Below are 19,983 nucleotides of genomic sequence, written 5' to 3'. Positions count from 1 at the left end.
AAAAACTCCAGGAGAGCCCACGTGAGAAATGGGATGCAATGGAAGTTTCTTCTCCCACAATGATTGTGTGGGATACTGTGGCAGAGCTGGCTTTATTTTTGGATGAGATTTGGCATGTTCAGGGTGGTATGGCCATGTGCCGGACCTACTTTCTAAGATCAGTTCAAGTTTGCTAAGCCTATACTCATCAAGATTCCACATGTTCAGAAAACCACAAGGAGCTTCCAATATTATCCTCTTTTTAGAATCTCAGCAAGTACAGTGAAGGAATCTAGAATCATTCCTCTGCATATATTTCTTCATTCAAGCATATCAACTGTGGCAGGCTTTGCCAAGAGGCTAGAGTATCCTGTGGTTAGGAAGACTGCATTTTCCTCTTTTTCCCAGGTGAGTGGAGCGAAGTGTACAAACTATTGTATCATTGTGCTGAAACAAGTGAGTAAGAATAATGATCAGTTTTGCAACTTGCAAGTTCAACTTCTGAACATTTTTCAGATAGTTCCCAGGTATGACTGGTACAGCCCAGTCTAGATAATAGGCCTTGTGGAGGTACATGAAGCTCTTTCACAATTTAATCGGGCTTGAACACTCATGATGATGGTGTTTCTTAAGCCCGAATTGGAGATATTCCTAATTAAAAGTTAATTTTAAAACACAGTGGCTGATGGTGGGTGTACAATTAGGAAAGATAATACTGAGGAAAGAGTATTGAAAATTGCCAACTCCAGAACTCAGACTTCCTATCATGCTTTTAAAAAGAAGAAAAAGCAATAGGAAGCACAGCAAATCGAAAAGAATGGAATGAAATAAATTAAAATTCTTTGATCTGTGAGCTGTGTCTCACTCAGACCTTACCAAAGCAGCCAAATCAGTAGAGCAGGTTCACTAAGTATGACTCTTGCTACATAAACAAAAAAGATTTGGTGACACTGTGTAATTTGACCATGTAAAAATCCCTTTTTTGTTTTGGTTCAGAAAACATCTATGAAATACCATATTCAAATTACTCTGCTGACCTAGCTTCTTGTGTTCTGCTTGCTGTATCAGCTAGACGTAAGGCATGGTTTTTAAATGTTTTTCTTGAAATATTGGGATCAAATCCAGGGCCTACGCATGACACACAAACACTTTCCCAATGAATTACTCCCCTAGCACTGGAGGGCACGCCTGGTTCAGTCTCCATGCAATGGCTTTAAAAATAATTTTAAAAAATGACACAGTATGTCTAGGAATAGGGTAATAGTCTCACTTTAGGGTCTAGACCCTTCCTGGTACCCATTCTGTCTCAACCAACTATTTAATAAGTAGACAAATCATGCATTCTTTCTTATCTTCAGGCTTTTAAAATTTATTTTATTTATTTACTGTGCTGGCAATCAAACCCGGGTCCTGATGCATGATAGGCCACACTGAACTATATCCCTAGCCCTGTTAATCTTTATAATGAAAGACTGTGATCAAATCATTCCCTAGATTTCTGCCAGTTCAGTAGTCTGGCCCAGTTGGTATTATTTCTTTAAAGGAACAAAGAGTTATTTAGACCATGAAACCTCATGGTTTTCAGTACATTGGAACCATCTGGGAATCTTTAAATTGATATTTGGATCTCTTCTCCCAGGGATTCTGATTTCATTGGCCAGGTTGCAGCATGTGCTTCAGTGTTGTAAGAGCACCTTAGTAAAAGTACCCCAGGTGATCCTCTCCTTAAAGTATTAGTGATAATAATGTAGGGACGTGGATTTGACGTAGATCATTAGAAAAGTCCACACTGGGCAATAACTTAGAAGAGATTCTGTTACCAGAGTCTCATTCCCATTCCCAGGCTTTGAAACCAGAGCTGAGTGGGAAGTGGCTCTCAATTTGGCAAACCCTTTCACTTTAACCTGGGCTTTAACTAAAGTACTCCTTTCCATGTTTCTACTTAAGGTCATTATGATCATTGGCATATTATTTTGTTCTAAAAGTGTTTAAAGACCTGCTGTAGAAAACTAATGTCGGGTGGTGTGCAGTGTTCCCCAAAACAAGTTGGTCTTTCATGAGGACCAACTCACAATACTACAGATCATTCAGCTCCATAAAGCCTAGCTTTGGTTCAATAGTTGCTATTGGTTAGCACTTCCTATGCCAGGCACAGAGGTTCATACATTTTTCTGACAGTTGAGCAAAGTATATTCTCATTTTGCAAATGAAAAAAAAGAACATGTGATAAGTTGCCTTGAACCACAGAGCTGCAAAATCGTGATTCCCAGCTAAGTGAGGCTCTCAAGCCTAACTTGGTTGCTGTGCTATCTCACCCAACGTGAACTGTCTGAAGAACTCATAAGTCTGGTTGCAAAACTGGGGAAAAGCTTCTTTCTTGGTTCTGGCTTTTAGATACTACCAAAGTCTTGTAGCAGCCTCTGCGAGGAGTGAAAGCAGAGTCACCTGATCACTGGAAATGCCTAACTTGTGTTAGCTCATTGTGCTACTGAGACCCCCAAAGCAGCATCAGCATTTTCAGTAACATCTTCTGTGAACTCCTTCGCAGTATGCATTAACATAGTCTCATTTCCTAGTGAAAGAGGCTGCAGGAATGTCACTGTCTGCACAGTTTGACCTTTGCCAAGTAGAATGCCATCCTCAAAGCACAGGAATTCAAACAGTTAAGGGAGAAGTCTTGGCAGCAAGGGATCCAGACCAGCCTGACTTTGCCATAATGTCTCAGGCCAGTGTGTTTCACTCTTGAAAGGCTGCCTTGAAGGTGCTGGCGAAGGCTGCTTTCTGCCCTCTTGGACCTGAGATCTGTCTTAAAGGTTAATGTTTCACGCGTCCTATTCAGCACTTCAGCTGAAGCAGACATTATATTCCGAGGACAGACAAGCACAGTCTCTGTCCTGAACAAAGTACTGTGCATTCTAAGCAAAGATGTTGGTGTTGCTTTGTTCTTTTCTCCCTTTCCAGTCGTTACAGAAGTTAATAGGTTTCACTTTGGCAGATTCCTACCTGTACTTAGTGTGCTTCAGGCCCCCTTGCGCCACCCCCCAACTTAGTTTCACCTTTTTTAGGGGAGGGTTCAGCTCCCACTGCACATTTCCATCTCCCTGTTGCTTTGTTATCAACCCTCATTTCCCTCCCAGGGTCTATTTTGTGTGTGTGGCTCTTCATAAAAAATACACTGACATGTTAAAGTCAATAGGATTATGAATTTTTTAAAATACAGATTTACATCAGTGTGACTTAAGGAAAGAAAAAGGCGAAAGAAACAGAAAAGGGAACCCAAGTTATACTCCATTTTGAGCTCAGCAGCTTATTCGGGATGCATCTTGTGTTACCATTTTTTTTCTTTTTCCTTTTAATCGGTACCGGGGATCGAACTCACGACTGCCTGCTTGCAAGGCAGGTGCTTATGCCGCTGAGCTAAATCCCCAGCCCCTTGTGTTACCAATTTAACTTCATTATTCATAAAATGGAGACATAGTTTTTTTTTTTTTTCCTAGAGCTTTTAGTATAAATGTGTACAGTCAACTCTCTGTATCTATAGGCCTTTCATTGGAAACCAATGTGCTTAGACACCAAAGTATCTTACATAGTATAATCTATGCAGTCCTCTGTTGTACTTTAAGTGTTTATTACTTTAGGGAAAACAATGTAAATGCATGAAAACTGTATTGGTTAGGGAATAAAGATAAGAAAAAACAGGTACATGTTCACTACACAAGCTATATTTTTCCAAATATTTTTTATCTTGTTTTTTGAACTCACAGATGTGGGACCCATGCGTATGGGGGGAGGGCGTGTTGTTTTAGGTGTTTATCCCATTCCTCTTTACTTTAAAAACACGTTATCTGTCCTCTGTGGAATAAGTCTACAGGGAGATTCTTAACTTGTTATTCCTTTTCAGACTGACCAAGCAAATTCCTGCCTCTTCAGTCTAATAAGGGTAAGAAGATGGGCTTAGGGCACAGAGACCTTGTGTCAGGGGACTGTTTTAGAGCCCAGGAATCACTCAGTAGTGTTATTGCCCATATTGATACAAGCCCCACTGGCTTTTCCAATGGGCAAAATACTAAATATTTTACAAGAATAACTTTTTTTTGAGACAGTCTCAATCTTTATAGGCTAGCCTTGAACTCACTTAGGTAACCCAGGCTAGTCTGAAACTCATGGTGATCTCCTGCCTCAGCCTCCTGGGATTATGGGCATGTGCCACCGTGCCTGGCTTACAAGAATAATTTTAAGAACTAAACAAACTCTAGCTGAGTTTTATTAGTAAAAGAGCATAGTCATTTGAAGATGACTCATGCAACCTTCTGGTGTACCTCTCCTTGAGTCTTCTCCGAAACCAGGAAAGATGTTGCAAGCTCCTGAATCTCTCCTAGTCATCTGACCCTGGGCCACAGAAGTCCCCACATCTTTTCAAGGAAGTTTGCTTAAATACAAAATCTAAGTCATCGTCATTTAAAGGGAAACTATGTTGATTTAGCAAAGTTGTGTTCATATCTTCTTTATATGAAGCCGTAAGAGTCAAAAAAGTCAGAGTGACTTTAGGTTCTCATTTTTTCCAGCTTTGTCCTCCTCTTTCCCTTTTTAATTTTCTAATTCTCAACTTGTCCTGGAGAACAAACACGTAACATGCCCACTATGTTTAGCTAGCTAGGAGACTGTTCATGTGACCTTGTGTGTATTTGTGAGGGCTAATTTTTCATCCCTGCCTTATGATTCCCTGTGTGTGGTGAATAATTGTGTTTTTTGATCTGAAGAGCCTGTGACTCAACCTAGGAAGAGACTGTAGACTTCTTTGACCCATGTTCACTGCTTCTCCACTGTAAGAAAGTTCTTATCATAGAGAGTTTTAAAACAAACTTCATCAGTAATGTAATCTAGATGCTCTCTCCAGAAACTCCTAAGTTTAAGAAGGTAATTAAAGAAAACTCTTAGACATCTTTTGGCCCTCAGATCCCCTTTCCAGGCCTCTTCTCTTTTGAAAAATCATTTCATTTGAACCTTTTTAGAGGTTTTATGGGCACAGATGATAACTCTGGGACATAGTTGCAAAGACTGTGCATTCAAGTGTTGAATGAAGATATTTTCTAGCAGGAACCTGAGCCTATAAGTAAGCCTTCTTCTATCTAAAGCATGGAAAGGTCGGATGGTAACTTGGGTCCCTTTAAAGAAAAGCGAGTATTTATTCTTCAGGTGTGTGCAAAACTGGACGCACTCTTCTGTTAAAATTGTTGAGGGAGTCTTGGACATTTATTTTGGAAAGGAGTTTATATCTGCATCTTGTGGGGCCTATGGACAAGTCTACCTACTGGTCATTTCAAAGACTGTCGATATAGTTTTGATTTCTTGGCTTCTGTTTACCCTTGTTATTGCAACTCTACATCCAATTTTCTTCAGGAAACTTATTCTAAAGGAACTTTTTCCCCTTATTTTTCTACCTTGTTCCTTGTAACTTATTCAATTACCAATAATTAAGGATATAAAAAGGAAACAAAATACCTTCTAACTTTTGGTGCTGTGAAAGTTGTATCCAGTGCATGAAGAGACAAGTTTTTGCTGCAAAAACTTATAGAAGGTAGCACCGTTCAACTAAAACCCTTCCATTTGATCCAGTCTGCCAACACTAAATTTGATACCTAATGTTATGCGTTTGTTTTGCCTTGGGTTACTTTTATAACCAAACGCACAAGCCACCATCCCTTCGCCAAGTCTGCTAATTTAAAATATTCTTCTTAATTTAAAGTATTCTCACTTCAGAATTAAAATTGCAAAACTTAATGAGCTAAGTCTTCTCTCACTAGAAGTAAAATCCTGCAGGAAAGTATAATGCCAGGCACCCAAAGGGGTGAAAACTTCTATGCTCAGGTCACTTTCTCAGTCTGATTCCTCCTGGTTCTGAACCATCTTCCCTCTGCCGTCAGTGTATGGATTGTTGAACTCAGTGTAACACTGGCTTCAAGACAGACTTGAAGCTGTAACTGCACAAATACTCCAGGTGCCTACTACCATAAAGAGAACAGAAGCGTTCTCTTGTTTCTTACAGTTCTTGTTCTTGGGCTAGGAAATTAAAAATAGATATACCAAAGTATGTAAATGTAGTCATGAAAAGCAAAACAGTACAATTTCTAAAGACATGTAAGGGTGGACACAGTTCTTTAGGCCATAAGATCAAAAGAGGCTACCATTGCGTCAGTTAGGTGTCAGTCTACACTCATTGTTTTAAAATATCTTGATGTTAAGCATTAACGAGGCGTAGAGTTGTTTCCCGTTAACTGAGAAAGTATTGCAAGAGAGCCAGATTATCACTGGATCAGCAAACTGCATAGGATAACTGCCACCTTTAGGACTGCAGAGACAAGGGAAGACAGTGGAATCATCAAACTTACCAAGTTGGATGAGGAGGACCTCATGCGGCTGCTGGTCAGATCTGGGAAAGGGTGCTGTTCAGCTGGCACCAGGATCTTGACACTCTACAGACCTAGGATTGTGGGCTAGGGAGGAGGGAAATTGATGGTGCACCCTTCAATGCGATGAGGCTGTTTTGCAAGCCTAGGAAATGCTGAAGACTGGATTCAGCGGTTACTACAGGAAGAGACTTATTCCGAGGGTAAAAGACCTCTGCTGATGTTGGGTGACACTCACGGGAGGCACAAGCCATAAGGAGACAGTGTGATGTAGACAGAAATGTGGGAGTCCCTTCTCCCCTTACAGGTAGACTCACATGTGGCCAGCAGTAATGTTGGCAGAGTCCCAGCTGCAGCATCACAGAGCCAGGTGTGTATGAAGGTAGTTTTGAAGCTGAGACAACTTCATCGCTAGCACGACCACAGTGACCAATCCCCAGCTCTCACTCGCCCTTCTGCACCTGTGAACGGCTTCCCACACCAAACAGATGTTTCCACCCGACACAGTGACACTGTCCTTCATTCAGAGAAAGGTGTTCCTATCCCATCTCCAAACTGAGAAGTTGCAGAGTCCTAGGAGCTTTGCCACCACTGCTAGAGAGCAGCAGTTTGTGTCTTTGGGCTATACTCACCACTCCTGGAGTCTAGTCACAGACCCATCTGAAAAATCACTACCTAAAGACAAAATTACTTATTTACTTCCAAAAATTTACATTAAAAGGACAGGTGAAGAGATACAAAACAATAGGTAATATGTTCAGATTTGCACACATAACCCCAAACAAATAAGAAAATATGCAAAACTCCAAAAATCCTCATTACCTTTCACACAAATGGCTTCTATATTTCAGACAGGGAGAAATAAGTGTCCGCTTTTCAAGGAGATTACAGTACAGCAGGTATGCAGACAAGTGTGGGATACACTTGTGTAAGAACCGTGCAGTGGTGTGTGTAACTTACAAGGGAGAGCAAAGACTTCAGAGAGAGGTCTTACCTACCATCTTCAGGGCAAACAGGTGACCTGGGAAACAGCATGCGAGTCAACCAGAAGCTCAGCAAATCTGAGAATGTTAAATAACCATCCTAAAAGAAGTCAGGGACTGGGGGTTGGTACAAGGAAGTGAAATGAAATGAGGATGAAGATGAAGATGAAGAGGAACAAAAGATTTCAGAATCTTTTTTTTTTTTTTTTTTTTTGGCTTTTTCTTTTTTATCGGTACCAGGGATCGAACTCACGACTGCCTGCTTGCAAGGCAGGCACTTATGCTGCTGAGCTAAATCCCCAGCCCCAGATTTCAGGGTCTTATCTACAAAATGAAAAAGTCTAAATCTTTCCCCCTATTCATAGGGGGACCCCACGGGGTTAAGTAGTAAGATTTTCATCTTAATATTTAGAGAAGCTTCATCATTTAAAAAAAAAAAAAAAAATCTGTGATATGCTGATTCAGCAAAAAATAGTCATGACCCAGACTTTGTCACACGAGCAGAAAGCAGAGGAAGAAATGCTCCCAAGAAGATATAGTTTTCTGACGAATGCAGTGGATTCCCCCAAAGAATGAAAAGCAGAGTAAGTGGGCTTGGTCAGGAGACCGTTGAGGCCACAGGTGACAGAAAAGGACTGAGTTATTCGGTGCTTTGGGAGGAAGGGGCCAGGAGAAGGCAGAGGAACCAGGCTGTCAGTTTGAGATATTTAATCCTGAAATGATTGTGAGATGATCATCAGAGGGCTAGTGGGCTTTGCTAAAGTGTTCTGTTTCTTCTAAGGTAAAACTGGAGCAATTTGTAGTTTTTCCAGGGAGAATGAATGTCAGTCTGTCTCCTTCAATCAAAGCTTAACACATCTCCTGTGACTAACATAGGTAAACACCCGTTAGATTTGGAGAAAAGTCCATGAAATTAAGAGAAAAGTTACTGGCCTGAAATTAGAAGAGTACAGTTGTAACTAGGAGATGTATTTAGCATGTTGCCAAGAAACAAAAGGTAGGGGCCATGCAAACTGGAGATAGTATTCATTTCCGAGAGCTGTTGTGAAATCTTATAACTGGTGGCTAAGAGCAAGAGAAATTTATTCCATCACTCTTCTGAAGACAAGAAGGCTAAGATCAGGACACCACAGAGTCGCTTCCTTCTGGAATCTCTTGAGAGACAACCTGATCAATGTTTCTCTCCTAGCTTCTGGGGATGTCGGTAGCATTTGGGTTTCCTTGCTATGTAGATGCGTTTCTCTACCTTTGCCTTCATACCGCTTTTCTTTTGTGACTCTCTGCACCTCAAATCTCCCCCCTACTCCCTCTCCGTCCCCTCACTCGCCTCCTCCCTCCCTCTCCCTCTCCCTCTGGTAATTCATTAACTTGCCCAGGCTGGGCTTAAATTTGACGTCATCCTGCCTTAGCCTCCCATGATACTGGGACTGTAGGTGTGTGCCATCACACTCAGCATTTTATTTTTGAGATAGAATCTTCCTGTTTCCCAGACTGATCCTAAATGGCTGGCCTTAAGTAGCCCTCCTGCTTCTTCCCAAGTAGCAGCTACCCTGGCTACTTATCAGTGAAGTGGATTTGAGCAAAATTAGTACTAAATCTCTCTAACTGAAACCGTTCAATAGCATTCATTCCATGTAGATTGTGCATGTAGGTATATATGTATTTAAATGTTAAGATTATAATGACTACTTAAAAACCCTAAGGGGCAGAAATTAAATACTGACCTTCAAGAAAACACACTGCCATTTATAAAGCAACTTAAATACATTTTAAATTGTCTGAATAAAAAGCTTGAGTCCTGACTTTCTATCTTTAGGTATCTAACAAACAGCATACATTCCCATGCTGTGGGTGTGGCCCATCCTTAAATAAATGGAGGGCAGAGCACAGAATGAAGAGGACTTTTGCAGTGGGGAAGTGTTCCAGGGACAGTCTCACGGCACTGAAAAAACAAAGCCTGGCTTTGCCTTGCCTTTAGTTTGTGTCCTAAAAGGTCACCTTCTCCCACTGTGCTGTCCTCTTTTACCATTCTGCTATAAGGAGGAGCTTTATGAGAGTGTATACATAACTATTTTGAGAATGGTAGTGGTACATAATAGCATAAGGGGACTTCTAGTCAATGAATTGCACAAGAGGTCCTCGTAAGTTCACTCTTCCTTTGGTATATTTGAGTGTCCATCTGAGTTGTTGGGGAATGGAACCAAACCCAGAGCCAACTGATCTGCCACCAAGCTACATTCTCAGGCCAGTACCCCGTTTTGCTGCTGTCTTTACAGTTAAGCAATTTTGGAAAGAAATGAAATTTATAATATCTACTTTCGGATGCTAGTTGCTGTCTTATCAGGCTCATAATTCAGCATATTTAACTGAGCATGGTGGCCCACACCTGAAATCCTAGTACATGCAATCCTGAGGGAGAAAGATCATCTCGAGTTTGAGGCCAACCTGGGCTACATAGTGAGTTCAAGACTAGCTTGAACTACATGGCGAAACCCTGTCTGTAAAAACAAGAATAAAATTCTGCATATTTCTATTTCACTATAAAACCCAGCAAGTGTTTGATCCCTATCTTTAATACCAGCTATTTAAGCCAAAATTCTAATGCATGGAGCTCAGTAATCATTAAAGTTAGCAGATGGAGTGCTTAAAGAAAAAATTCTATTAAACATACTTTCCCCCCACTTTGGAAACTACAAAGGAAATCATCCTGCTCACTTTCCTGCTCTCAGTATTCAGTCCGTTAGACAAGGAGCCACACAAGGCCACAGAATACAGGAGAGAATCACTAGTTGTAGACCTTTGTGACTAAAGTCTGCATCTGCTGTTTTCTGATCTCATTACGCTTCTGTGCTCACAGGTGTGTGCCATAGGTTATGTTCATCTGAGACTCAGCCATCAGGGATCACGTGGTATCACTAAGTGTCTGCTGGGGCTGGGATTTGCTGCTTGCCCTCTTGCCATGTCCAACGAAGTAGAAACGAGCACGACCAACGGTCAGCCTGACCAACAGGCTGCACCAAAAGCACCATCAAAGAAGGAAAAGAAGAAAGGTATGCAACAAAACCCTCTTGAAATCAGTAAACAGAAGCAGAGGTGGTTACCTCTGGAGAAATGTGACATACATTCTGGGTAAGGTAAGAGATGTCTCTTGCCTGGCTACAGTGTTAGGTTAGCCTCAAACACTCCTAAACCAGTTGACAGAAAAGATTGGTGAACCCCACATGTTACAAGATTTATCTCTGAATCTGTGGTGACGCCAACATAGATTCCACTGGAAAACTATTTAATTCCTAATAATTATGCCATCAGTTACAGAGTTATCTTTCAGTAGTCTATTTACTGCTTTGTTTTATTGAAGTCACAAGTTTTTTAAAGGTGAAAATAGCGTTTATTAGATCTTCTTGTTTTGATATGAAGTACTAGTAGAGAGTGACAGAGTCCTGAGCCAGAGACATAGCCCAGTGACACAGTGCCTGCCTGGTAAGCACAAGGTCCTGAGTTCAATTCCCAGTCCAAAAAAAAAAAAAAAATGGCAGAGTCCTTAATGATTCAGCATGAAGGAACATGCCATGTCATGCTTGTTTTTCACTAAGATTCTTGAGCTCTGGACCAGAGCCTCCAGGAGACACAAAGGAAGTCAGAAAATCTTACCCACAATTCCTTTCTGCATAGCTTTTAGTTTGAAATGTCAAATTGTGTGGTTGCTAATTTTTTCTTTCATTAAAAATAGATATCACTTCTTTACATATCTTTAAAAAGCTTTGATGAAGACCAGCCCCCGCCCTGCTCACATATTCCCATGAATTTGCCATAGTCAATTTTGTATCTCTAAGAGTTTGTCTCTCCACTCTATATTCAATATTAAGAGCATGATTTTGCTCAAAGGAAATAAAAATAAAACACAGAACATTCCATGTGTGATCACATGCAGTATGATCGGGATTTATACTACTGAATTTTTTAAGGTTCTGAAGCACATCTTAGTTATACCTAGGACTGGTATCTAGGTATACACTTTATCCTGTATTTCTATTTTTTCTCAGGCACTGAAAAAACAGACGAGTATCTCTTGGCTAGGTTCAAAGGCGATGGTGTAAAATATAAGGCCAAGCTAATCGGAATTGATGACGTGCCAGATGCCCGAGGGGATAAGATGAGCCAAGATTCTATGATGAAACTCAAGGTAAACGAATGCTTTATCTGTATCTGAAGCCTAGGTCCAATAGAGGGAAGCTCTTTTCATAATCTGTATCTCAGCTATTTGAAAAACTGTTCTAATTATATACATAATTTACTAGTGTCTTGTTTTCCGTGAAGCTGTAAGTTTATATATTTCAAGTACTACTGTGGAGACCCGATTTAATTCAGACGAGCAGGGCTCTAGATGACTTCTCATCTTGGCAGATTAAACACTTGGATGAGCCAAGCCTACCTTACAGTTTCCCTCGTTCAGTAACTGTAAAAGTTGTGTGCAAGGATACGTGTTATTTGTCTTTTGTTTTATAGGGTGTCTGGAAAACAGTTTTTACCCAAAAAATGTTCAGGTAAAATTCAAAACTCCACCTGGATACCAGTTTTCTTTATTGTTTTGCCATTTTGTGTTTTGAATTTTTTAGCTTCAATAGTATTATGTGAACCTTGTTAATAAGTAATACTCGTTAAACAATACGAGGCTTAGCAGGAACATCTTTAGAGTACTTCTAGTCCAGTCTCCTTATCTCTATCAGTGACTGCAGAAGCCATGAGAATCAGAGTTCAATGTTCTGGTTTGTATTGCTAACTATGGAATGTCTCACTCAGGGTTTTCTGTTATCCCTGATAATAGGCATCTGATCCTCTCATAGATGGCAAACCAAGCTGAAAACAGAACTACCTTTAAATTTTTAATGCTAGAAACATTGTAAGATATTCATTAGATTTTTCTTGCTTTCCAAATCTTACCAGGGCATGGCAGCAGCTGGTCGGTCTCAGGGACAACATAAACAAAGGATCTGGGTCAACATTTCCCTTTCTGGAATAAAAATAATCGATGAGAAAACTGGGGTAAGAACTCACCTTCACTAACACCCATCTGACTACCTGATTCTGACAATGTGCTATTTGAATTTCAGTTTCTTTTTCCCTCTAAAATATCTGTAGGGCAAAAAAATAATAGTGTGTATTGCATCTGCCAGAGTAACAGGAAGAAAACAGAATAGGAAGTGGTGAGTCAAGGTACTTTACTTTGAAATTCATGTCCTGTGAAAGCCATGAATGTAAATCTGTGAGCACAAATTATAAATACCACATGGGTGTCTGTTTTGGACCGTAGATAATGAAAAGTAGATAATTCTAATCTCTTGCTTGTGATAATCTATATGCTTGAGACTCATTGTAATCTGTTGATCACATGTGAATTTACCAGCTACTCTAAATCTACAGCATTGCTCACAGTGCAAAGCTTTTTTTTTTTTTAATCATCTGTCTTTTCCTTGCTGCCTCACTCCTCAGGTATATTGTTTGTTGTTTTTTGTGGTTGATACTATTTTATCACCTAGGAACACTTTTGCCTATTTTATTTTGGTTTTGACTCTTATCTAAGGACCTCAAGTGTTCTGGAATATGTTTTCCTCTACTAAATGTAAAATAAGATCCGTCCGCTTCTCGCGTGGTTTGCAGCTCCTCTTCACTGCTGTAGCATACTTGATTTGTGTCAAAACCCTGTGGGAAGGTCTCCAGTTACTCATCATTTCTTCCTCCTGACCCAATTTCTTGGGTCCTTAGGCACTTAGGCACTACTCCATCATTATCCTGCAACTCTCAACTCTTACTTTTCCAAGTCCATCAGAGGATGGTAGCTGGTTTCTCCACCAGCTGATCTCCATCTCTCCTCAAAATGTGAGAAAGGGAAAAAAAGAGGGAAGATATTTGTAAACCAATGAAATTCCAGTCACCTGTGACTCTTAGATCATGACACAGACTGTCTAGGATAGATTGCACAGTACTTCATGGCAGCATTTGGAAACTTTCAAAATATACTAAGGTTCTTCTAATGATTTGTTGAATGGTTTCTTGGCCACACTAAGCCACCATCATTGAATTCCTGTGACTACTCCAGCAAAGTCATGTCATTCATTTAAATTTGTCATCGAGCTAAGAAGGTGGACCTACTTGAGCTGACTTAAAGGCTATATATCCTTCAGGTATGATTTGAGAAATTCTGGATCTCTTAATCATCAGACCTGCTGTGTGGCATCAGACCTTTGCCTAAGAAAGAATCAAACATCAATATTTTAAGAAGGAATGTTCTCATTTTTGTGTTTTATTCTTCTTTTCTTTTGGCTTCCTAACAAGGATGAATGACGGCCACTGTAGTCCTCAACCAGATCACAAAACATCCTCCTTTAAAAGTTTTGACCTCTTCCTACATGTATCTGAGGATAATCTGCCACAGCCTAACAGCTTGAAGCTACACCCTAGCCTTACTCTTGAGTTCTCAGTGAGTCATTCTTTACATTTTTTTTCAGGTAATAGAGCACGAACATCCAGTAAATAAGATCTCTTTCATTGCTCGTGATGTGACAGACAACCGGGCATTTGGTTACGTGTGTGGAGGAGAGGGGCAGCACCAGTTTTTTGCCATAAAAACTGGGCAACAGGTAAGCTCCGAGTCTTGATGTCAGACTGGGAACTAGTCTTTTACGGACAGCAGGAGCACCTGAAACTCCACTAGAAAGCTTTCTGGAAACTGAATGTGGGAGAGTAAATTTTTCTTTTGAGGCAGGTCTCACTATGTGGCCCAGGCTGGCCTCAAGCATGGCAATCCTCCTACCTCCACCTCCCAAGCGCTGGGATTACAGGTGTGCACTACCATGCCCGGCTAACGCTGATTTTAGGGTGACAGTGAGTTATTCCCAGAAACTGCAAGGAACTTTGAAAATAGTCACAATACTTCTTGTTTTACCTAATATTAACTGTTTCTTCTGCCCTGTATGTGTCTGAGGATTATACTAGCAGTGTGTGTGGAGAGGAGGTGATCCCTGTAAACCGGGGGAAGCCAATAGAAGTTGTAAGAGGAAAAAAAAAAAAAAAAATCAATACTACTGAGAACTGCTGGAGACTCAGAAGAAAATAATTAGAATAAAGTAAAATACTGATGATATTTTCTCTCGCTTTAGGCTGAGCCATTAGTCGTTGATCTTAAAGACCTTTTTCAAGTTATCTATAATGTAAAGAAAAAAGAAGAGGAAAAGAAAAAGGTAAGTACTTTTGGAAACTGTATGAAGTTATCTCTGTTGAGTGGAAAGCACGCTCAGAACCATGCTTATATTTGTGCATACATACAGCCTGGCTGGAGGCTTGTCTTCTGCAGGGCTCTTCAGAGCACAGAATTGTCTGCTCTTCGCAGAGGGTCAGTGCTGCTGATTTCTATCTCTGCCTTTTATCTTTTTCCCTAGAAGTTTTATATTGGTTTTAGGCACTTCATAGGAAAGTCCACTTCAAATCTAATAATTTTACTCAAATGCAGCGTCTGTGTGAAAAGGGAAAGGCAGTGTCCCAGCAGGCGAAATACACAAAGCTCTTGCCTTGCACATATGAACTTATATTTGTTCTTTCATTTCACCCTATTTCACTACAAATACTTCCACTGAAATTGTGTTTTTCTTTATAGGCTGAAGAAGCCAACAAAACAGTCGAGGTAAAACCACATCTTTACTGCATGTGAATTGTGGATGCGATGTGTGCGAACCCTTTTTTGCTGTCTGCAAACTCTTTTAACTGTCTGCCTTTCGCAGTCTGCTGTCTCTCCTCCTAGCTGCATGCTTATGGCCTCTCTGCACATGAAAATGTATAGCTAGAAGATCAACACCAAAATCCTAACTGCCTAGTAAAAACCAGTACGTTAGGAAAGTAAATTCTGGAGAGAAAACTCTTCAACTATCTTTAAACAACTGTCACTTTTTCAGAATGGAAGCGAGGCTCTAATGACTCTAGAGGATCAAGATAACAAACTGAAATTGGTATGTACATGATATTTTATGATTCTTACTCACCTGGACATGGGTTCTACTTTCTGGAGATGTTAATGCCAAATTTGTATTGTCTCCCTATGAAAATCTAATTGCAGCAGATATTTTCCTGAACATTAGTGTAACATTTATGTCAATATACAAAATAATCTTGAAGCTAATCAGAATATTTTTTAAGGGTGTAGACCCAGATACATTTGCCTGGGTATGTTTATACTACCTGACCTAAATAATTGAATATCAAACCCGTGTAAGTTAGGTGAAAATCTAATTGTGGGCATTTGGGGTTTTGTTCTGTTTATTTTTTGACTTTTTGGAGACAGGGTCTTGCTGTATAGTTCAGACTGGCCTTGAATTCACTAGACTGGCTTCAGACTCATGGTGATCTTCCTGCCTCAGCCTACCAATGAAAATCCCTTAATACAGGAAACAAAAAACTGCGACAATATACAAAATAATCCTTATTAGTGGACACATCTGAATCTAATCCAAATACTTTTTTAAGGGTGTTGACCAGATGGATTTGTTTGGGGACATGTCTACACCTCCTGACCTAAATAGTCCAACAGTAAGTGCTTGTTTTTAAATTTGCAATGTAATGGAAATGACGTCTATAACTCAATATTGGCCATTAACCACAACGCTTGAGCATCTCATTGAAATTTGGAAAGTGACCACTGACTTTTCCACATAAAGTGTAAATGGCCACTAGACAGAATGTGAATCTTAAGTCACCAAGGAAACTTACCGGATAATTAAGATGACTTAGCGGCTAAGTCCGAGCACTGGGTGAGGCTGTGTGAGCCTTCTTTCTTACATTACTTAAGACCAGAAGGAAGAACTGAATAATACTTCTTGACCTAAGCCTACTTGAACAAAGTATGACTGTTGCATGACTCATCAGAAAGCTTCCTGGCCTCTACAGTTTACCCCCCTTTCCGTTGCAATTTATCATTTCTGTTGCAATATTTCATTGTGTGGAGTAAACTTTCTACAAAAGGCTTATTCTGTAGAAGCAAAACCTGTCCTTCTTAGAAAGTTGCTCCTTTTTAAATGATCATTACGGTATATTGAGACTTCTCAGTATTCCTGGATAGGTACTCAAACTATAAAAATAGAGCAGTGTTTTCTCTATGGGTAAGAAAGTAATAATCCAGGGAAAAAAGCTAATTTGCCCTAAAAAAAGATGCAGATTCAAGATTTAAACCCTGGGTTTCAGACCTTCCAAATTAAGCCATTAATGAAAATATACGTGTCATTTTAAGTGACCTCTGGCAACTTGCATTATTTGTTAGCAGTGTCTTGAGTGCCTGCTTTTGACAAAGCCCCCCAGTAAAATGCACAGTGCAGGGTCATCGTGGGATACACTGTCTAGCAGGGAGACCAACATTAAATCTCATCATAAAGCCAGTTAATCAATGCCAGTTACAGGGCTTTTACCTGTCACAGAGTTTGCGCTAGTGCTTTGGACTTGGATATAACAGATGACAAAATGGCAAGTAGACAAACAGAGAATTAGTCTAGTATGATGGGGAAGATGTTTAGTTTGGAGTCTCCTATGTCAGGAAGTTACCAAGCAAGTCTACAAGGTTGAACAGCAGGCTGGAGACGGGGTAAGAGTCTCACTTCCTAGAAGACTTCAGGAAAAGTAGGCCAGGGCAACCTCACTGCAGAAACACATGGGCCAGCGAGCGGGGAGGGAGGGCGCCTGTGCTCTCTGGGCCTCCATGTGGAGAGCACGCAGCCAGGGACCGTCACGTGAGGCTCCACACACGCGCAGAGACACCAGTGTAACGTTCTTGTGAAAAGTGAGTCCCAACTTGTCCACAGAACCTTTCTTTTAAATGTTTGCTATCATTCACAGGATCAACTTTTATAAAATACTGGGTGACATGACCCTGGAAGGTCTGTCGTAGCTCTGTGACTTTTTTGGTTCCCAAACAACTCTGCCCTCAGTACAGTATTCAAAGGGGTGTACTGTGAGGGTGAAAAAACCCAGGATATAAAGTGGGATTGCACAGGGAGAGGCAGCGCAGTCCTGTTCTTACGCTCCTGTTAAAAAAGAAATAAAAATTAACAAGAGCTTATTTATTAGTGGTTCTGTGGACTGTAGTTTCTCCAATATGCACATGTTGAAAACTAAGTACCAATCATTAGGGCATGATTTTATTTGAAGATTACTTGAGCATTATTTTTCTATACTATTTTTGAGTGAGAGGTTGAGAGATGCTTTTTGACCATTTGAAAGCTTGGTTAGTATGAGAAGAATGTAAAACACAATCCACCATCAAGGAGATTAAATCTGATACAAGGATGGGATCAGGTTAGAAAGTTCAAGTGTTGTGTATACACTTGTATAGACCCCATAGGGCCCCTTGCGATGGACACAGGTAAAATCCAAATAGAAAGGAGAAAAACTTTGCAAAGAATCTGAATCTAAGGGGCCAGGCATGGTGGCACATGCCTCTAATCTTAGCATTTGAGACGCTGGGGCAGGATTGCTACAAGTTTGAGGCCAGCCTCAGAAACATAGTGAGGTCAAGGCCAGCCTGAATTGCAGGCAAGACCTTGTCTCAAAAAATCAAAAACATTAAATAAATAAAAAGTTTCTGACTCTGAGTTGGGCTTTTCACATGGTGAGAAGGCCAGACTCAAATTGAGTTTTCTTGTGGATCAATTTGAAAGATAACGCATAGAAGTTCAGTACATATGCAGAATAGCCACCAATGGCTTTGAGTAGGAAAGTCCTGGATTTGGCAAGCTGGAATAGATGCATGAGATGAGCTATCAAGAAAGGAGAATGAGGATTTAGGCTTTAAAGCCTCATCTTTGTGCACACACCTGCCCAGATATGCTCATTCCAGGACTGCCTTAAGAGCAGGGCTGTGTTTCACTGCCTATCTCCAGGGACCGTCTCTCAGGTGTCCAGAGGCTGCCTGGGGAGTGGAGTGTTGGCAAGGGATTGGGAAAGCCCTGACCACCGTGGGGGTGAGGAGTCCCCGGCTCCTCAGCTGTAATCTCTGAAGGACACTTGACCTCGGACTAACAACAGCCCCGGCCTGAGGAAAGCCTTGTACATTTTACTTATAGGGTGACGATTCAGAGGTGTAACTTTTGGCTCCTGTGTGGTGTCCTAAGAACTTCTGGCGTGTTTGAAAAGGAGAGCTCTGCCAGTGAGAACACCCATCTGCTCTAACGTAGAGGTGGCTCATAATAAAGCAATGAATACCGAAATCACATTTTGTAATACATTTTACCCTACCTTTTGATTCTTAAAACATCTCTTCATTAAGAGAGCTTCCAATCCATATCTTTGATTAAAATTTTTTTTAAATTACAAGTTGTTTGTGACAAATTCTTCTAATTATAAAGAGAAAATCTGACTTCTAAAAGTTGTGTTTTTATACCTCCTAGTAATGAAGCCAAAAGATAGAATATCATTTAAGTCTGATTTTTCTTTCTTTTCTTTGGCCACACAAAGTAGGATCTGAGCTTTCATTTCCTGTAAAAGTTAAGAAGCCCTACTTGAATACTTCTGTACTTACAAGTTTGAGATGCTAATATTCCCTTAAAATTGTTTCTGTCCCAATGATCAAAAATTGAATGCTGTGCTTAACTTCCTCCTCAGCTGGGCACTTGTGTGTATTATTTTTCATGGCTAGCTTCTTTGAGTATTTAATGGATTCAAGTCAGAAAGAAAGGATCAGTATGAGATGCTTATCCCAAGGTGAATCATGATTTCTTAGGTCAGTAATTAGAATCAGAATAAAGATGCGTTAGATTTATCCAATTTTATGCTTTTATGCTGAAAAGAAAAAAGTTATGTAATAGTAAAGAAACCAAATGGTCAAAATACCAGAAAAATGATAGAAAGGAAATGAAAGTAACAGAATTAGGGATTTGGCATTGTGTTGTTCAGATTGAGACTTAAACTACATCTTTATCTTATACGTAAATGGAATTAATAATAGTTGAATTAACACTCAGTAGATAGGATTACTTCTACTGCATAGAAAGCTGTATGCTATATTCTGAAAAATAAATGTAAGTACGAGAGGTTAATATGTAACGGCTTAGATGAGACACGTGTTTTACGTGGCAGAGAAGACCATAGGCAGTAAACTTTACATCCAAGGAAGAGACTAGGTGGCACTGTTGAGACATCTGACTTGAGGAATATCTTCATCAAGAGCCTTAAGTACTAAAAGAGGCATACCCCGTACTCACAGGCTGTGAGGTAAAGGAAAATCATTTTTCCTCCAGGAGAAACATAGGGAAATTTATTTCAACTTTGCCAGTCAGAACTGTACAGTATGAAAGCACTAGCTGATGAATCCCCTCAGTTAGAGCGGAGATGTGCATGACTGCAGGGACATAACAGAAGTGACATTCAGACATCATGTGGGCAGCTGGGCCAGGCTTCTGAAGCGACTTCTTAAGCTCAGAAAATTTAGATAATCATTCAAAGTGACTCCAAACCGAAAGGTGTGTATTAAAACAATGCTGGTAGTGAACTCAGCCAATTGATCTGCATGTAGGAACGAAGGTGAACAGAGACAGGAAATAAACAGCAGTAAGATTTCGCTTAATGAAGGACCAACAAGG

At 40.3% G+C, this 19,983-nt stretch overlaps 1 protein-coding gene across 7 annotated transcripts in view; it reads left to right on the top strand.

Annotated features, from left to right (window-relative positions):
* Window positions 1-19,983, top strand: part of Dab2 (DAB adaptor protein 2) — a 50,458-nt gene that overhangs the window by 19,343 nt on the left and 11,132 nt on the right. For 5 of the 7 annotated variants that reach the window (XM_063258112.1, XM_063258108.1, XM_063258109.1 and 2 more), the window contains 8 exons: window positions 10,227-10,419; window positions 11,413-11,552; window positions 12,314-12,412; window positions 13,876-14,007; window positions 14,527-14,607; window positions 15,021-15,047; window positions 15,316-15,369; window positions 15,884-15,946. In XM_063258112.1, the coding sequence (XP_063114182.1) occupies window positions 10,329-10,419; window positions 11,413-11,552; window positions 12,314-12,412; window positions 13,876-14,007; window positions 14,527-14,607; window positions 15,021-15,047; window positions 15,316-15,369; window positions 15,884-15,946 (687 nt within the window). In that variant the 5' untranslated portion in view covers window positions 10,227-10,328. The remainder of the gene's footprint in view (window positions 1-10,226; window positions 10,420-11,412; window positions 11,553-12,313; window positions 12,413-13,875; window positions 14,008-14,526; window positions 14,608-15,020; window positions 15,048-15,315; window positions 15,370-15,883; window positions 15,947-19,983) is intronic. The other 2 variants (XM_063258113.1, XM_063258111.1) reach the window with 1 other exon arrangement.

The sequence above is a fragment of the Cavia porcellus genome, unplaced genomic scaffold (assembly GCF_034190915.1).
Source record: "Cavia porcellus strain 051 isolate PalLab524CR breed Dunkin Hartley unplaced genomic scaffold, mCavPor4.1 scaffold_11, whole genome shotgun sequence".
NCBI lineage: Eukaryota > Metazoa > Chordata > Mammalia > Rodentia > Caviidae > Cavia > Cavia porcellus.
Note: the sequence above shows the minus strand (reverse complement) of the source record. Positions and strands in the feature narration are given on the sequence as shown.